At 39.2% G+C, this 18,047-nt stretch overlaps 1 protein-coding gene across 4 annotated transcripts in view; it reads left to right on the top strand.

Moving 5' to 3' along the window:
* FARS2 (phenylalanyl-tRNA synthetase 2, mitochondrial) overlaps nucleotides 1-18,047 on the top strand; it is a 253,757-nt gene that overhangs the window by 73,003 nt on the left and 162,707 nt on the right. For all 4 annotated transcript variants that reach the window (XM_026843387.1, XM_026843386.1, XM_026843388.1 and 1 more), the window contains exon 5: nucleotides 4,492-4,623. In XM_026843387.1, coding sequence (XP_026699188.1) covers nucleotides 4,492-4,623 — 132 coding nt within the window. The remainder of the gene's footprint in view (nucleotides 1-4,491; nucleotides 4,624-18,047) is intronic.

Below are 18,047 nucleotides of genomic sequence, written 5' to 3'. Positions count from 1 at the left end.
GCTGCAGGAAGCTACTGAATATTTCTATGCCATGTCCGATTTTGCATTCTGCAAGTCATGGACTTTCAGTTTCTTTCATGAGATTTTGCTGTCAAAAAGCTATCTCAAATATTATGCTTAAGAGATCACCTTTCTTAGTTTTCCTCTATTGCCTGCAGATAAGGGGCACACTTAAAGTCTGGTAATTTAACTTACACCTCTATCTCCACATGCAGATCTCTCAGTGTAGGAAGTCTGGTTCTGTTTTGTTTTAGTTACCTTGTAGTGAGACTTTCCAAGGTTAGCTGTCTTATGTTTCCTCATAAAGTTAGTCAGTCTTTCCCTACTCCAGTTTTTTTCTCTAACATTTCTGTAGTTTGCCAGAAACTTTCTGGACCCCGAGAGATTCAGAAGTAATCTTACTATAGCAAATATAAAAGAATGACTGTGCTGGTTCTGTGATTTGTGGCTTTCCATTAAATGGACCAAAATTCACTGCTGTCCCATATTTATCTACCCAGCTCCTAAGCACCAGGAAGAGAAGGCGGGAGGGTGAGTAATGCCGTGCTTTGACTGATGGTTCTGCCGCTGCTGGTTCTCACTGAACAGCCACCAGATGTCTTTTAAATCAAACATGTTGTGCTCTTTCTTCTTCTTAACTCTGTTGTACTGATACCTCCTCCAAGTGCATGGAGATCTGTGAGTGTAAGGAGTTTAAAAAGAAAAAAAAAATCATTTATTAAGGACATAAGAATCTGACTATTATCTTCTGAAAAATGTGAGCTAACATAGGTTTATGAGCAGCTAGCTCCTGTCTGCTGCAAGTGAGATGAATTAGCTGAAGCAGTGAGGTGCAGAGTACTTGCAAATCAATATATCCCTCAAGTGACCACAGCTCGATACCTCCTGTGCTCCTCAGCACTATCCTTGCACCCCTTTCCTTTTTATCCCATAGACTCCTACAAAAGTAATCCTCGCAACAACAAAGAGAATTTCTGGTCAGTGAAGACCATCTGCTCTCTGGCTTTGTTGCTTCTGTGCTGTAGCATAGCAATAGGCTGCTTTAATGTGTTGGGGATCTTTTTTCTTTCTTTTTTAGTGCCTTTGGTCAAGCCTTTTTCATTATGAGACTCAGGCTAGGACTTACAGATACTTGTTTAGCTTATTATCTGTTAACACTGTTACTTTTGAGTGCAAGCTATGACCAGTTCCTTACCTGGATTCAGTACTTGGAAATAACAAGAACTATTCACTTTATTCTTACGCATTGGAGATGTGACATGTAAGTTACTGTATTGGGTTTGCATGACAAGGTTTTGGTAGGGGGAGGGCTGCAGGGGGGCTTCTGTGAGAAGCTGCTAGAAGCTTCCCCTATGTCCAACAGAGCCAATGCCAGCTGGCTCCAAGATGGACTCGTAGATGGCCAAGGCTGAGCCCATGGGGTGGTAGTGCCTCTGGAATAACATATTTAAGAAGGGGGAAAAAACTGTGCAAGGGCAATTGCAGCTGGCGAGAGGAGTGAGAAAATGTGAGAGAAGACTCTCTGCAGACCCCAAGGCCAGGGAAGAGGGAAGGGGAGGAGGTGCTCCAGGCGCCAGAGCAGATTCCCCTGCAGCCCGTGGTGCAGCCCATGGTGGGGCAGGCTGTGCCCCTGCACCCCATGGAGGTCCACAGTACAGCAGAGATCTTGTGGGGGACCCCACGCCAGAGCAGGTGGATGCCCGAAGGAGGCTGTGACCCCGTGGGAACCCCATGCTGCAGCAGGCTCCTGGCAGCACCTGTGGCCCCGTGGAGAGAGGAGCCCACGCTGGAGCAGGTTTTCTGGCAGGACTTGTGACCCCGTGGGGGACCCACGCTGGAGCAGTCTGTTCCTGAAGGACTGCACCCCATGGAAGGGACCCACGATGGAGCAGTTCATGAAGGACTGCACCCTGTGGGAAGGACTCATGTTAGAGAAGTTTGCAGAGTCCTGGCTCCTATGGGTGGGACCCCATGCTTGAGCAGGAGAAGAATATGAGTCCTCCTCCTCCTGAGGAGGAAGGAGCAGCAGCAACAATGGGTGATGGACTGACCACAACCCCCTTTTCCTGCTCCCCTGTGCTGCTGGGGTGAGGAGGCGGAGAAGATTTGAAGTTGAGCCCAGGGAGGAGTGGGGGGGAAGGTGTTTTTAAGATTTGGTTTCATTTCTCATTACACTTCTCTGATTTGACTGGTAATTTCTAAGCTGATTGAGTCTGTTTTGCCTGTGATAGTAATTGCTGAGTGATATCTCTGTCCTTATCTCGACTTGTGAGCCTTTTGTCGAATTTTCACTCCCCTGTCCAGCAGAGGGGGAGAGATAGAGCAGCTTTGGTAGGCACCTGCTGTCCAGCCAGGGTCAACCCACAGCAGTAAACTACAGAGGTATTCCCAGTTGTCCTAGCTACTGTATGAATTAAATTATTGTGGTATATGGGATTATCTATTAATTTAGAGAATACAATGAAGGTGACAGTTGTTTCTTCATCTAAACTTGTTTTATTCAGATTTTTGTTTACTTATTTGCATTTAAAAGAAGTGTCTCTTAAGTACTAAGATGCATTAAAATTTAAAATTAAACATAGCTTTAAACTTATTTTTTTACCTTTAAAAATTTATTTTAATTAAGAACAAAAAAGCAGAGAAATCCTTTTTTTCCCAAAGCTTCATTTTGAAGTAATCAGAGGATTAAAAAGAAACCATTATCAGAATGTTGTTATTGAATACAAAGCTACTTTAATATTCACTGTAATTCTTGCTGCAGTTGCAAATTTTGCAAGCTAAATGAAGTTATTTTATATGTGCTTGGCTTTACAGTCATTGCAGTTGTACAGCCCTAGGTTTAAAAATGCGTTTGTACCAAGATCGGGAAATTTTAAAAATGTTTTCCACACACCATACACAGGACTTTTTTCATCTATATAACTTTTTTTTTATTGTTTTGCAGACAAAAAAAGCAATAAAGTGATTGCTGTAAGTCACAGTACAGTTATGAATGGCATAATTGCTAATACTTCCAGTTTTGTGTGTAAAATTATCAAAATGCTTTTTTATCATTCATATAACATCCCGAGGTTGATTTTTAAGAGAAAAAAATTTTCTAGAAAGTCTAGAAAAATCTAGAAGTACCAATGTGTGTGTTTGGAAACCTGCCTCTCCATTTGAAAGTTCATAGTTCCCCATAACTATTAGGTATTTTGTGTTTTGGCTATGTATGTATGCTTTTGTTATAACTTGTTGTTTTACTTTCTGTAGTCACATTTAACATTCAAGAAGTAATCAAAGAAGAGCTAATCCTCAAGGCTACGGAAAATGTTTTGTTTTGAAAAACTCTCAGAATAAACCATGCAATTTCATGTTTTAAGTTCCTTTTTTTGAAATAAACCCAGAAAAGCCTGAAAAAACAAACCAGGAGTGATAACAGTTACTGTCACCCAAACAACCTTTGCTGTGCCTCTTATTTTCAAAACTGGACTTACCTGGTTGTTAATGATCCTAATGTTGATTATCATTTGACTTAACCAAAGGGAAAGACAGGCTTGTGTTAAGGCATTAGCTCACAGAACTTGCAGTTCAATTACCTTTTGAGTTTTTACGGTTCATGTTTCTGAGACTTTTTTTCCTGATACCTAATGGATAGAAAAAATTTAGTGAAACAAAGCTTGTGTAAATCTTTACAGGAACTGAAACTCATCAAATATGATGAGGGACTTGACAACACCTCTGCTTTTGGCAGCACTGTAGACCTTGCCCTCTTCTGGCTTCGCTACTCTGAGATGCCAGGGGTTTCTTCACTCTGTGTGGTGGTACTTACAGAGATGCTGAGTGAGGGAGGAGGGGGATTTACAAAGTGTGCCTTTCTCTCACGCTCCATATCCACATAAAGTTAAACTCTTGTCTACTGAGTCCACAATACTCCGTATGTCTTGGTATATAGCATACCATAATAATGTACAATTCTGTGTATATATATTTCTATTTGTGTGTATTAATGTCTATTTTTAACTTTCATATTTAAACATATACAGAAATAATAGCTTTGTATTTTAAATAGGTTCTGATGAAAAAAAGTACTTGCCTAACTGATCCATAAAATACTATGTAAAAATTGAAGACTTAACTTTTCCTGTGAAGAGCAGATAGTCTTCCTGATGCAAAGAATAACAAAATTACTGGCTTTTCCATGATCTTGGCTCATTTTTGGTCCATGCCAGGTGGTTGCTAGAGTTTGACAAATGATTGATTTGGTTTCAAAGGGTGCTTGAATTGCACAAAGCATTTTTCATATTAGAAAAGACATGGTCATTTTTTTCCACACGTTTTAAGATTTATCGCCTTGCATAAGTGTTGTAAATTAGTTTGTTTGCTATTTATTTTCTCTGGATTGCTGTAATTGGTGTCATTAGTTGAAGGGCAGATTTTACAGATGGTTGGAGGGATGGCCTTTTGAGCATACATGCTTCATATTTATTTATTTTTTAAACACTGCTACAGGACTGCAAGTCAGATGGGTAGACTGCTACTTCCCGTTTACTCACCCTTCCTTTGAGATGGAGATCAACTTCCAGGGAGAATGGATGGAGGTCCTGGGCTGTGGGGTCATGGAGCAACAGCTAGTTAACTCAGGTACTGAAACTCCTTTACTTCATTGACATCTCTGTTAGCAAACACTTCCAGGGCAATCAGCTTCACAGTCTGAAATGCCCCCTTCTCCCCTGGTGAGTGCAGACGTTTCTGCTTATGGCAGCTGCCTCAAGTAGTCCTGAGGTGGAATGTAGCCCTTCCATGCTGTGATTTGTGGGTAGCAGTTGGGTGAGCGATCTGGAGCCTGCAAACAGAAAGCTTGCCTTTTATTCTGTGCAGTAAGAAGACAGACAGATGCCAGCTTTCAGAGAAACTGACAAACTACAGTGTGCAGGTTTTTTTCTCTTCTAAGAAAAGTCAAGTGCATTCATAGTTAGGATTTAAACATATCATAAGCAAATAGGATCCCCTAATATTTGGAATATTCTGTATCTCTGAACTATAGAAAGAGGAATGTGAGATTTTTCATACTGCTATTTGATTACTGGGTAAATGGTAGGTTGCCTTTTCCTTTTGTTTCTTTTCTCAGGTTGGTTATTTATGAGGTTGTAAACTGCTAAGAGCAACATCATTTATTTTAATTGAAATTACTGTAGAGAAATGTCACCTTGACAATTTTGCTTTCTAAAACTTAAATGTAAGTACAAAAGAAGAAGAGGGGAAATTGGTGGGTTTTTTTCTGATTATTTTCATACAGAGAATTTTACATGCTTGTTTTTTTCATTAGCTGAGAATAGGCAAATCTTTGTAAGCACAGGGCAGACGGCATGGTCTCACACCTCTGTATCAGACATTGTTTTCCAGTACTGTTTACTATGTTATTAGGTATGGGAACCTTTTGGAATGTGATCTGTTTAATTCTTGTGTGCTTTCAGATAGCCAAGTTATTATACTCAGCTGGGGGGTTTTTGCAGTTGGTTTCCTAAGCTGCTGTTGTATTTTCATGTGCTCTAAATTCTTTCTGTTGAAGTTCAAGTACAAAAACTATGAATAGCTCAATTTTGGCCCCGGTTACTTCGCACAGCTTGTTTTCCTCAAAGTTTGCATGTATTCTAATGTGATAATTTTTGTTTTAAAAATACATCCTCTTCCAGAGTTTCACCCCAGTGGGTTAAAGGTTTATGCTAACATTCTTTCTCAGGCTATTATGTTCATGGTGTCATAAATACAATCCAGTTTGTGATCAGCCTCAGAAGTGAAAAACTACTGTATAATATTATTTCCATCATATGTAACACACCAGTGGCCAGACTTTTTTCTTGAAAGGCTTTTATGTTGCTCAATTCTTATGTTTGGGTTCCTTTAATGTGTCTGAGAAGACATAAACTGTGGCCTCAGAACAGTTACTGTACGCTCTTCTGTGTGTGTATGTGAATGAATGTACATGAAACACCTATGGTTTCTACAGCAAGGTTTTAGATTTACTCTGCCTCAACTCTTTTTCACCTTTCCGAATTATGGTCTTCAAAATTATATGCCTTCTGTACCAAAACTCCCCTAATTATTCATTGTAATCCTAATCTTGCAAGAATCTCATGAATTTAGTAACTCAAGTCTAGCTTTTGAATGACTTTTAGACTTGTATTATTAAAACAAGCAAACAAAAAAATAGTTTCTTTGACTTTATTGGCAAGGTATTTTTAGAGGGTGCAAACTCAGTTGTGGAGGTGCCAATCATTTTTCACTTCACTTAGAGAGAAGTGCACTTTATGTAGCCACAGTTTTTCTGTCCCCTCCAGTAATTCTGTGAAAAGGGTTGGCTACAAATCCTGAGTCTCATGTATCTTAATGTGATTTTATTGAAGCATTGGAATCTGTTTACCACAAGTGAGGAAAAAGTGTGGCTAACAATTAGCTTATTTGGCTTAAAGTAACAATAAGGACAAGGTAGTTCACATTTTCAGTCAAGCATGAGTCTTCCCTGCTTACTGCTGCTCTGAGTTGAGTATTCTCTTCTTTAATCCTCTTTCACAACTATTCAAACCCCCAGTAGGTTCCTGGCATGCCAGCTTGCATCTATTTATGGTGAAGACAAGTTTGCTATTACTAACCCATAGATTTTTAATTTTTTGACTGTGTTATGGCAGCAACTGCTTTTGTCCAAAACTGAAAATGTACAAGTCCGGAAGGAGATTCTCTGTGGAGAAGGATGAAGGTGAAAATTTTCTTTCTTAGCCCCTTTAACATTTTTTTTTGCTAGCAGAACTCAACTGCCTTCCAAAGTCATCCCACATTTGAACAGTGGTAGTTTTTTATAGTTTATTTTTTAATAGTTTATATCCTTCATGCCTCCAGTATCCACAATCAGTGGATATTTCTTCTTACTCTGATCTCATGCCCCTAAATTTCTTTGAAACACCAAAGTTTGTTTTAAACCAGTGCAGACCAGCAAGGAATAGGATCTTCAAACTTGGGAAGCGGGCCTGTGAGTTCCCAGTAGCTTTGTCCTTGTGCCTTTTGTTCCACATACAGCCTGTTTGTCTTTATAGGAGGCAGTGAAGATTTCCAGGCATAAGAAGTTCAGACAAGGTCCATGCCCTGAAGAGGCCAAGACATTAGCCTGAAGTAGCTTTTTCTTTATGTAGGCAGAAGTTTCTAGTGGACTGGCAGGTCTTACAATGACAACTCCCTGCCCAAAATAACCTCACTGTAGTTCCTTGGAGGTTGACCTCCTTATGCATCAAATTTTGATGGCATTGACAGATAGTATTATTTTTTTTTAGTCTTGAGTAAAGAATTCTGTTGTAGCTTAATACCCCATGCAATCAGCATTAAATTTGTTGTTATTTTCTGAAAGATAATATTGTATTGAATTTTTATGATGCCTTCTTATGTTTTGGAAGGAAACTTTCTTTGATTTCAACCACTTTTAAATAGAATGTGATACAGATATTTAGTAGATGTAAATAGAAATGTGTTGGTTAGAGGGAAAAATTGTCAAATATGTTGAAATGTATTGATAGTACTCTTCATCACCTGCTTTCTTACTCTGCTCTTTTTTCCTTTTGAGGTCTGTGAAGAATCTATGTGGCCCTCTTTATTTTCCTGCATGCTTCTTAACAAACTATATTTCTACTTTCTGACATAGATTTTTCACAGCACAGGTGTGATAAAGAACCGATATATGAGAGGCAACAGAACAAAATAGTGCTTTTTGTCGCAACTTTATAATTCTTCAACTTTCATAGAGCTTCATCTCACCCTTGGAATATCCCATTCTTAAAATGTAAACCAGAGCAGGATTTTCCCAGGGAGGGACAACCAGCCTCGTTCTTAGTCATTCACCTGGTAGTGAGGTTGATCCAGTCTTTTGAACCATTCAGATTTTCTGTGTTAACAGCAAGGAACTTTTCTGTTGTCTTGGTGAGTGGATGAGCAAGTAAAATTTTATAAAGGCTGTAAGTTGCATTTCCCTTAAAGTCAGTCCAGCTATGAGTGGTTTTTTAATAATTGTTTGCATTCAGGAAAGTCTCCTACTACTAACAAAATGGAGAATATGGTGTTATTTACTGTTTTCTAACAGTGATAGTTGCTATTTTTGAAATAAAATTATATACCCTGTGATAGTGTTTTTATATAACAGTTGAAAAAATATGCATTATTGCAAAGATGCACTGAATTGAAAGGAATGTTACATGTTCCCCTAAGGCCAATGGTGTTAAACTAGAGCAATTATTTGGTATAATGTGAACATAGAAGATCACTATTATGATCACTGTTATAATCACTATTCATTAAGAATTATAAAATCTAACACTGTACTGTTTAACTTTCCATTTTGGGGTGTTTTGTTTTTAATCTTAAACTGTACCAGTGCACATAACTTTTAATAGGAATGTTATGAATTTTGATATAAAGAAAAGTTTATTCTGGTTAACACTGAGAAAAATATAGAAACTTGACAGTATAATAGCACATACTCTGTTTTACGTTCAGGATGAGGATACAAGGAAATTTTATAATTCAGTAGAACTGATATCAATTAACAGCACATAAGATACTTGTATCTGTGCTTCAGGAGCTTGTTATCCAAGATTTGCAAAGCCTGGTGTTCATTGGTAGGTGCTGAAGTTCCCAGGTCTGTATGGAGTTATATAATTCAAACCTTTGAATACAGGATGTTGCTTACTCAGAGGCTGCAATCACATAGTGTTGCTTAGTACCTGTGAAATTGAAGCAGTTAAGGTGTGATCCTTTGCTGATTGAAATCAATGGCAATGTTCTCGGTGGTCAGTGTTGCAGAATATGTTAGCTGGGGACAGAAGGAAGAAAATTGGACTAAAGTTCACCCCAAACCCAAGAGACTATAAACCCTATTAATTTGAAAACAAAACAAAAAAACCCCACACAAACAATCCCCCTCCCCAAAAAAACCCGAACTCCACAAGCAAAACAAAAAAGCTACAAAAGGGAATTCCATATTTGTTCTGAACTCCTGCAGTATGCAAGAAAATAACCTAAGGGTGGCACACCAAATCAAGCCAAAGTCTGGGACATCCGTGTATGCCTGTATCATGATGGCATCCCAAGCAGGTGCCTAAAGATAAGCACAACAGGCATAGTTATGCTGATCCTTCCCTGATACATTCCTGCAGCTGTCCATGTTTTCAGTAGTCATTGTGGAATTCTGTTCCATTCATTTGTTGAAATGTTTTCTGTGTCCTGGTAAACCTTTACTGTCTGCAGTGTCTTGTAGCAAGAAACTGCATAACTTGCATGAGGAATCGCTTCCTTTTTGTTTTGACCAACAAGTTACAGTTAGAGGTACTCTTCCATGCCATAAGAGACACTGAGTAGCAGTTTTCTTTTTCCTTGTTTAAGCTACTCAGAATTTGTTTAGATCTCAGCTGTAACTCTCATCAGTGGCTTCTTTCTAGACCAAAGGGTCCTGGTCAGACATTCACTCCCTGTGTGGGAGCTGATCCATATGTTCTGATAGTTATGATCACTCATGCCTGCATCTTCTCCACGTTATTACTGTAGGAGGTCAGTGTGTAATGTTCAAGCTGTGGGCATACGGTGATTCTGTACACTGGCATAAAGACTTTGCCTTCTCATTTCCTTCTCTGATAAGTCTTAATATTAATTTTGCTGTGTTGACCTTTAATGAGCCTTGAGTTGAAAAATGAAGAGATATTTTGGTACGATGACTGCCATAGATGATTGCTTTTTATCACTGGCTGGTGGTTTGAAACATCCTGGCACACAGCCAGCCATTCTGCTCTCGGTGGGAGCTCAGGTTGAGGTCTCATTTCCTAAGATTGTGAATCATGAAGGCAGCTGTATTTAGGCTACAGTAAGAGGAGCTGATAAGACTCTTTCTGTATGTGGATTTCTTTGCCTTCCACATCAGAAGGCAACACTGATATTTGCAGTCTTAAGAAACCGCTTTTAATTTTTGCTTGTCAACTTGAATGTAGTAGCGAATGGTATAGGGCTTTGGAAGAGGAAATGTCACCTTTCCAGCATGAATAGCAGGAGACTGTCATGGCTTAGCAAGGAAATGAGCAGACACTAGGCTTTTGGTAAGGCTATTGAGGGAACTTCTTGTCAACAGCTTGCATACAATTACAGTTTTAAAAGTTGCTGGTGAGTCTTGGTCTTTCAGTTTTTGGTAATATTCTGAATTTAAAGTAAGGATAGTTTTCCTAGTACTGTATTTCTTGTTAATTTCGTGTGTACTGCTAATGAAGAAAAAATTGCTAACCTTGTCTTCATGAATTTTATTGAACACAACAAAAGGAGTTTGTCATAAGATCTGTAAATCATAGCTTTTGTTTTAAAAGGTGGCACCTTATTTTTCATGAGTGTACTCCTTGGTGAAACCTAATTCTTAAAGTGTAAGTCTTTGCCACTTGGAAACCCTTTTACAGATCAGTTGCAGGACTTATTTCCAAAATTTAAATAGTACTTGGCCCAGGGCTGCCACCTTCAGCCAAATACAAGTCTTAACATGTAGAACTTGTTTGTCTTCAATGCTGTGGTAAATAAATCTTTATTTACTCATTCATTGGAGATCATCAAAATTGGTGTCTGAGGGGAAGTAACAATTTTAAGTTCTTAACCTGTCCACTCTTTTGTTTTGTTTTTGGCAAAAGGATTATCAGTTCGGGTAGTTCTCTGTGAGCAGCAAATTGGTAGTTAACAGAAAAATTATGTCAGTGTTACCCTGCATATGCAGGACTTTTTGGTTTTGGTTGGGTTTTTTTTGAATATGTGAATATGTTCTTAAATCAAATATTAGTTGTGGGTGAGTTAGGTTCATATATCAAGCAGCAGGGGGTGTTTTGGGGAAGGGGAAATTTAATATCTTTCATCTAGCAGTTTTTTTCCTGCTCAGCTCTTGCCTGGTAAATTACATTAAAATGTTGGAGCAGATGGTGCATGTGGCTTAAATAGTATGCAGACCCATGTTCTGACTATTCTAACAGCTCTCTACGGGGACCTTGAAATAGTTAACGCTGTTTGTGTCTATATGGATATAGTGTATAAGGGTAAATATAATGCATTTAAAATACATTCCTGCAACTCTTCAAGGTGAAATTAAAGTTATGGGGGTATCAGTGTCTTGAGCAGCTGGGGCCTCCCAAGAGCACAAGGTAGAATGTTGGATGGGCTAGTTCTTCCCACACAGTACATCCAAAGCAGTTCAAGTCTGCTGCATAAGCTTCACAGCTCCCCATCATAAACCTCTCGGGGATTAAAATCTGTTCTTTTTAGGTCACTGTCTGTCTCCTATGTGACCACATCACCACAATACCTTGACGCCTCCCAGCCTTTCCTGTGCTTACTCTCATGAAACTGTAGTGAAATAACTGTCATCATTCTTCTTTTACGGGCTGGAACTAAAGTGCACAGGAGACTGATACGCATGCACACATGTGAACGCCGCCGGCAGACTTTAGTTGCCTTAGTTAAAGTTAGCTTTCCTACAGTCCTTACGTACTCAATAGCAAAAGCTCTTCCGGTCTGTTTTGAATGTATGGGGCTTGTTTTCCAGATCAGTCTGCTGGGCAGCTTCTTTCTATGGCTGGCTGCAGGGGGAGCCTGGTCTCCTAATTTAGACAGGTACCTGAAGGTAAAGTGAATATCCCACAAAGAGACAGTGTCTCAGATTAAATTAAATTAATGGGAAATTAGGAAGTATCTGAGTTTCAGTGACTTCCCAAGGGTCTCAGAAGTTGCCTGTGGCAGAAAATGGAGTTGAATCTGAGCTTTATATCTGAGCTCCTGGGTCATCTTTGTCTCAAATCATCCTAGTTATTTACATTTGCACATACATACATATATGTATATACGTGTGTGTATGTATAAAAATTAACCCAGAGTGAGACAAATAAGACAAATAAGTGACCAAATAAATACAGAGTGAGACAAATTTGGCCTGGCTTGATATGTGTGTGTGTGTGTGTGTCTGGTTTTCTCCACACCCCATGCACCCTGCCCAATGTAAACAGAAAAACTGATTGTCACATCTGGCAAATTTGAGAGACACTCTTTTGATCTGGCAGGCACTGAAATTTTGATTTGGCCGGTCAAACATGGAGCTAGTGTGCAGTTGTGAGCTTTTAGAGAAAGATGCAATTGAATTGTTATCTGTATTCTGCAACATTTCATATAGCTACCCACAAATGTTTGTATGTGGCACATCCAGAGAAGTGTGTACCTGAGACAGTGCTGACCAGTTTAAAAGGGCATAAGTAATAGGGCAGGGGACCTGATTTTTCCCTAAAAATCTGTGATGATCCAGCCTGTCTGTACAAGGAAAGAAGCAGTAATTGTAGTCACCTGGGTGGCTACCAGCAAATCAGTTGAGCGTGTGCTTGACTCTTAACCCTTGAATAGTTCATATAAAGGACCAGACTTTTAAGTTGAGTGGTGGGGTAAGGGCAATTAGCTGTTGACTGCCAAATCTCCTGTCTGAAAAGGCCCATAGCCAGTGACAGCAGAAACATCAGCTGCTTTCTCAGCATCTTCAGACCAACAGTTAGTGCTGGCCTCCTTCGCAATTGCAAACCTGAGTGATGGCTTCCTAGGCATCCCAGTCCAGCACAGGGTATAGATATGGCACCGCTACGTATTGACACGAGAGCTGGGCCATAGCTTGTGCTTTTAAGTTTTTGCAGAATTAGATCTGGACTCCTATGACTTTGTAGGTTCAAATTTCTAAAGAGCATATATTTTAAAATTAGGTTGACTCTTATATAGAAAAACTATTTCTTCTATCTCCTTTCATCCCACTCGAAGAAGAAATTGGAGAGAATTTATTTCCTGCTTTTGGATGAAGATTGCTGTTTGGGTTTGATTTTGGTTTGGTTTCTTTTGAACTGACTGGAAGTAAGTCTTGGCCTTGCCTTGATAAGTAAACCAAAACACAGAAGTGAGTTGCACAGAGGTGATGCTCCAGTCAATCAAAGGACATATAGTTTTATTTGTTATTTGTTTTGCTTGTTCTGTTACCCAAGGCTACACCACCAAGTCTGATGTGTGGACTGTGTTATAAAGTTATACCTTTCCTCCGCCCTTCCGTTTTCCTTGTCAGGATAATTTGCCTGTTGTCTCCTATTTAATTTACAGCTCTATTTTTAAAACTGGTTTTTCATCAAGTTTTTCATCCAGAAGGAACCCATAAAATTTTTGAAATGTTGCTTTCTCTGATTTTATTACCTTTGACAGATTCATTATGTATGTTAGAGTTGGTGTTCTTCAACAGAATTAATAGAAGCGTACTCCCATTCTGTATGTGTTTGTGTAGAATGAACAAATACAGTATTCCATTTTATGACAATTCTATTACACCTATTTCTGGAAAATGTGTTATTTATTTACAGGGCTGTTTTGTGGGAGAATAAGTATAGGATTGAATCTTGAAATAAGTAGTTATTATAGAACTTGGATGGCCATTTGTGTTTGTGGCTCCATATGATTTTGTCAGTTGAGTGTTAGAGTAGTACTGCCAATGGATTTAGAGGGTAGTTTCCCTTTCATGGTGCAAGACTACATTTTTAGTTGGAATTTATGTTCCTTATCTTCACAATTTAGGAAACTACTTTGTCTTCATGCTTCATTTTCTCCTGCACAAAAATGTCTGTGAAAAAGGTTTAACTCAGTCTAACACTCGCTGCAAAACCAGCAAGGGTCATTATTTTACTGACTGGTACATCTTTCCATACAGTGAATGCAAGCTTCTCCCAAGCATATGTGAGGCTGATTTTAGTCCATTTGGACTCTAAAAAAGAAAAAAAAGGAGTGGTGTGAGAATTCGCAGTTGCATCTGCCAAAGTTTCTATTGCCTTTGAAGCAGTTTGCCCATGTGTATGTATTGCCTCTCCTTCCCTTTAGGTTTTTTTAATCAAAAGTAAATTAAAGGTTTAGTAATTCACTATGATTTGTCTCCTTGGGATCCAGCAGGAGGACTAGAGCACCACACACAAGAGAAGGCTAAACAATGATGAATGTAGTTTATTAAGCAGCTCCCATGTAAAAGTGCTACTCTCAAAAACCTTGAAGAGCAACAATTTATTGCACAGAGAAGGTGTTTCCCTTGGCTTTATTTATGCAAATGAAAATACAGCTAAATAATGCAATTGAATTACTGCACTGTTATGTGATGAATGCTGAATGTTTTTAATCAGCCAAGAGTTGGTCCAATGAGCCTAATATAATTCCTCACCAGACTGGGATACCCTGTGGGTTTTTTTGTTGTGTTGCAACATTCATTTTTGTTGTTCCCGGGACATTTATCAGGATTGCCCACTTGAGGGTGAAGAAGAGATTTTACAGGCATGTCTCTAACTGTTCCTGACCCTGCTACACAAAGTTCAGTTGGGATAATTTTGGTTCAGCTGAGATTAGATCAAGCATTTCATGAAGTCTTTCTCTTCACTAGATTACAAATGCAAATTTGACTTGTCATTTCTGGAGGGGGAGGTTTCAGGTAGGATGTTTCTATTGTGCGTCATTTTTTGCCTTTCAGTCTTCTGGTTGGTGAGAGGAATGGGTGAATGCAGGTCTCCTGCGTGACTGCTGGAGGCTGAACACACGCATCTCCCCCCCTCTGCTCTGCTGTTGTATTAAGAAAATACCAAACCAGTGGTAGTGTATGGGTAGCCCTCCCAACTCCATACCATTTATCAGTCTTCAGCTGAGTCGTGAGACGCATGTCTTTATAGAGGGCAACAAGTGGGAAAAGGAAAACTGAGCATGTCACATAGTTGAGGGAGAGTGGCAGCTTTCCAGTGATGATGGGCTGGTTGTGGCAGCAGTCCAGGCTGAGCCAGTGGCACCAGACTCTCATGGCTCATTTCAGCCAGAGGCTGAGAAGATCAGATTGTCCACATGTCTGTGTGCCAGTGCATACTGATCCACTGTGGACCACACGGGCAAGCCTTGTTGGCTGGGGAACTTTGTTTGAATTGTGTGTAAGCAAACACAGAACAGCTCAAGAGCCAGAGTTTGGCCACCACTTCTTTGCCTGCCAACAGAATAACCTTTCATGTTGTTATAAACTCTAGCTTTGTAAAAGTATATAAGTCAGCTCCACTGGTGCTGTGTTAGCTTGTATTACATAGGATAATTTAGCTTCAGTTTTGCTTGGACTTCATCTCAGATACCCAGATTTGCTTTCTTGTTCAGCATTCATAGACAGTGTCTACAAGCAGTAGAGGGGATAAAACCTGCAACATGTGAATAAAAAGGTGTTCAGAAGGAGGTGATTATGCTATGACAGATAATCATGTTTCCAGAAGGAAGGAACAGGTTTGGCACCTCCATGCTGCTGGAAGGCATCTGCAGCACAGCTACAGAGAGAAGACAACCTGTTCCAGGCAGCATACCAGCCAGTTTTGAGCAGTATCTGGTGCTGCACCTGAAATGAATCAGGGAAAAATGCCAGCCTTTATTAACACTTTTCCCCCATGTAAATAACAGTGACAGATTACTAATAGATACTAAAGCAGTGTCTCCTTTTTCCTGAACAGAACAAATGCCATAAATTATGTATTCTGATGACTATGCAATAAGCATCAGTAATAAGTTTGATCCTAAATATTCTGGAAGAGTCCCGGGAAACTTTTGAATGTAACAACAAATGTCATTTAAGAGGTAACTGTGGAAGTAATCTCATGTTTTCTTTTTGGCCAAATGGACAGTGGAAGGGGGAATGGCTGGTATTTTTCCTTGCTTCTGAGGGCATTTGGATTTTTTTAAAAAACAGCTGAATATTTCAAAATCTTGGCAAGTTATATATACTCTGGGTCAAAATATTTGCTTTATCAAGAAAAAAGAATAAAGAAAAAATCCCAGCAAAGACCCCATTGGTGGCTACAGTTTTAGAGCTTTTCAGCTCCTCACCCTGCAATTAGCAATAACTTTTATCTCCTCTTTATCTTAAAATTGTGAGAAGACAGGCAAAAGTAGCGGAAGAATGTTTTTTCCAGCCCTGAAGTTTGTTGCTCATTTGAAAGTACCAGTCTTCTTTATGCTAATGACAGAGATTGTCACTGACATTGTAATTCAAAGCTTTTTCCGTTTAAAAAAAAAAAAAGTAATTAAAGTGGATTTACTGAGTTTTCTTTTAGAACAATGACTGATGCAAAATAGCAGTGGGGATTATAATAGAAGAAAAGTTAGTAAGATACATTTAAATAAGGCAAGAGACTCCAGTTAGGACTTAATCTTTGACTGTATCGGTTGAAAAGTATTTAGCTAATGAATTATTCCAAAAGAACAAGTACATTGAGGAGAATCCTCTTATATTAGTTCAGAGTTGCTTAGCATGTTTTAAAAGTGACAGTCAAAGATACACTCCTGACTGGGACTCCTTTTTTTAATCTTAGGGAAATATATTCTTAATGCAATTCTACTGCACGTCCCACAGCAGAACCTATAATTGCCAAGCTATCTCTGCCACTGTGTTAGAACCCATTGTATCACCATCAAGACAGGGGCAGAATTACTTCTACAAGTCCTGAATTGCTTTCTATTCTTATTGAATAAAAGCTGATGATCTAGAAAGGAAAACTGTACTCTACCTGTATTGGCAGTTGCTGCTGCTATTTTTATTAAGATTAAATTTTATTTTTAATAAGAGCTGGCAGTTCATGTTATGAAGAAAAGGCTATTTTCTCCAGGGTTCTCTGCTGATGAGGGGCAGGTTGTCCAGTGTCTGCCCTCTTGTGGTTATTTATTTATTTGTATGGTTCCTCACAGTCTGAGGTTCTGGTCGTCTTCAGAGGAGCTTTAATAACTTGACTGGATTACAGCTCTTGCACATCATAGGCATGTGAGCAATAGGAACAACGAAAGTGGGTATTTATGAGAGCCACTCCTAAACAGGAAGCTGGAGTTCACTTAAGTCATCTGAAGACGAACTTACTCATAGAGTAGTTTTAAACAAAAGGTTTTGTGCCTCCTTTGCTATCAGCTTTCACACATCAATAGTGAAATGGAGCAGACTGTGCATAAGCATTTGCCATATTCTGCATATGGCTGATTGGAGGAGCTGTAAGCAAACATTAGAAAAAATGTTGTAGCATTTTCTGTAGATTCCTTAAGTTGTTCTGTGCCATATATGTGGTTTTATAGTAGTACCCAGGTGATGAGAGTGATGTACTGGTGAGTATCTGGGTTTCTTTAAATGTGACCCTATGAGCTGCTGCCCTAATGGGACAAGGAACAAGCTGCTGTTTTGTTTTGGCAGCATGTGATGCTGAGCAGAATTGTTTCTAGCTCAAAGTATAATTTTTGCTGTTTCTGTTTCTTTACTGTTAATCAATACAAAATGATCTCAGTAGAAACAAACCATCCTGGGATGGAGAGAAAGAAGCACTCAATATTATATGACTAATTCAGTGAAAAGAAAATAAGGTGATTTTTGTGGTGCCCCATCAGTACTGTACTTGTCATCTTTGTGGCTGCCACAGAAGCAAAGTCATAAAAACAGGATAGGGAGAGTAGGGGAGTATGCGAGATCATCAGTGGGTGTAATGTTTACATACAACGTGACTAGTAACACTATTTTTTTAATTGTTACATTACAGACCATTCATAAACATTGATGTCACTCTGGAGTTTTCTACTGGATACTTTTAAGAAAATGGTATTTAGAAACAAGAAGTGCAATTAGAAGGTGAGAGTGATAGAAATTCAGGTCATCCTAGACAAGTTTAGGAGCAGTTGCAGAGAGTAGTGCACCAGTCATTTCCTCTAGACCTCTGTGGGAGCTCTGATGTCAGAGAATGGTCTCATATTCTCGCCTCTTCTTCATGGGTCAGTAATTAGACGAAACTTTTTAAACAGCCATCAGACACCTCTCGTCCTGGTGTTCTTCATTAAATTGGCCATCAGGTTTAAAAGTTTTCATGGGAAGGAACAGCAGCCACTTGCAACAGGCATGCCCAGCACATGAGATCAGGTTGGTGCTGTTTTTGTAGACTGAATTAACATAATCATTCTTAGAGGTGGAA

Source organism: Athene cunicularia (assembly GCF_003259725.1).
Source record: "Athene cunicularia isolate RWA chromosome 2 unlocalized genomic scaffold, athCun1 chr2_part1, whole genome shotgun sequence".
NCBI classification, from domain to species: domain Eukaryota; kingdom Metazoa; phylum Chordata; class Aves; order Strigiformes; family Strigidae; genus Athene; species Athene cunicularia.
This window is presented reverse-complemented; position numbering and strand designations above follow the sequence as displayed.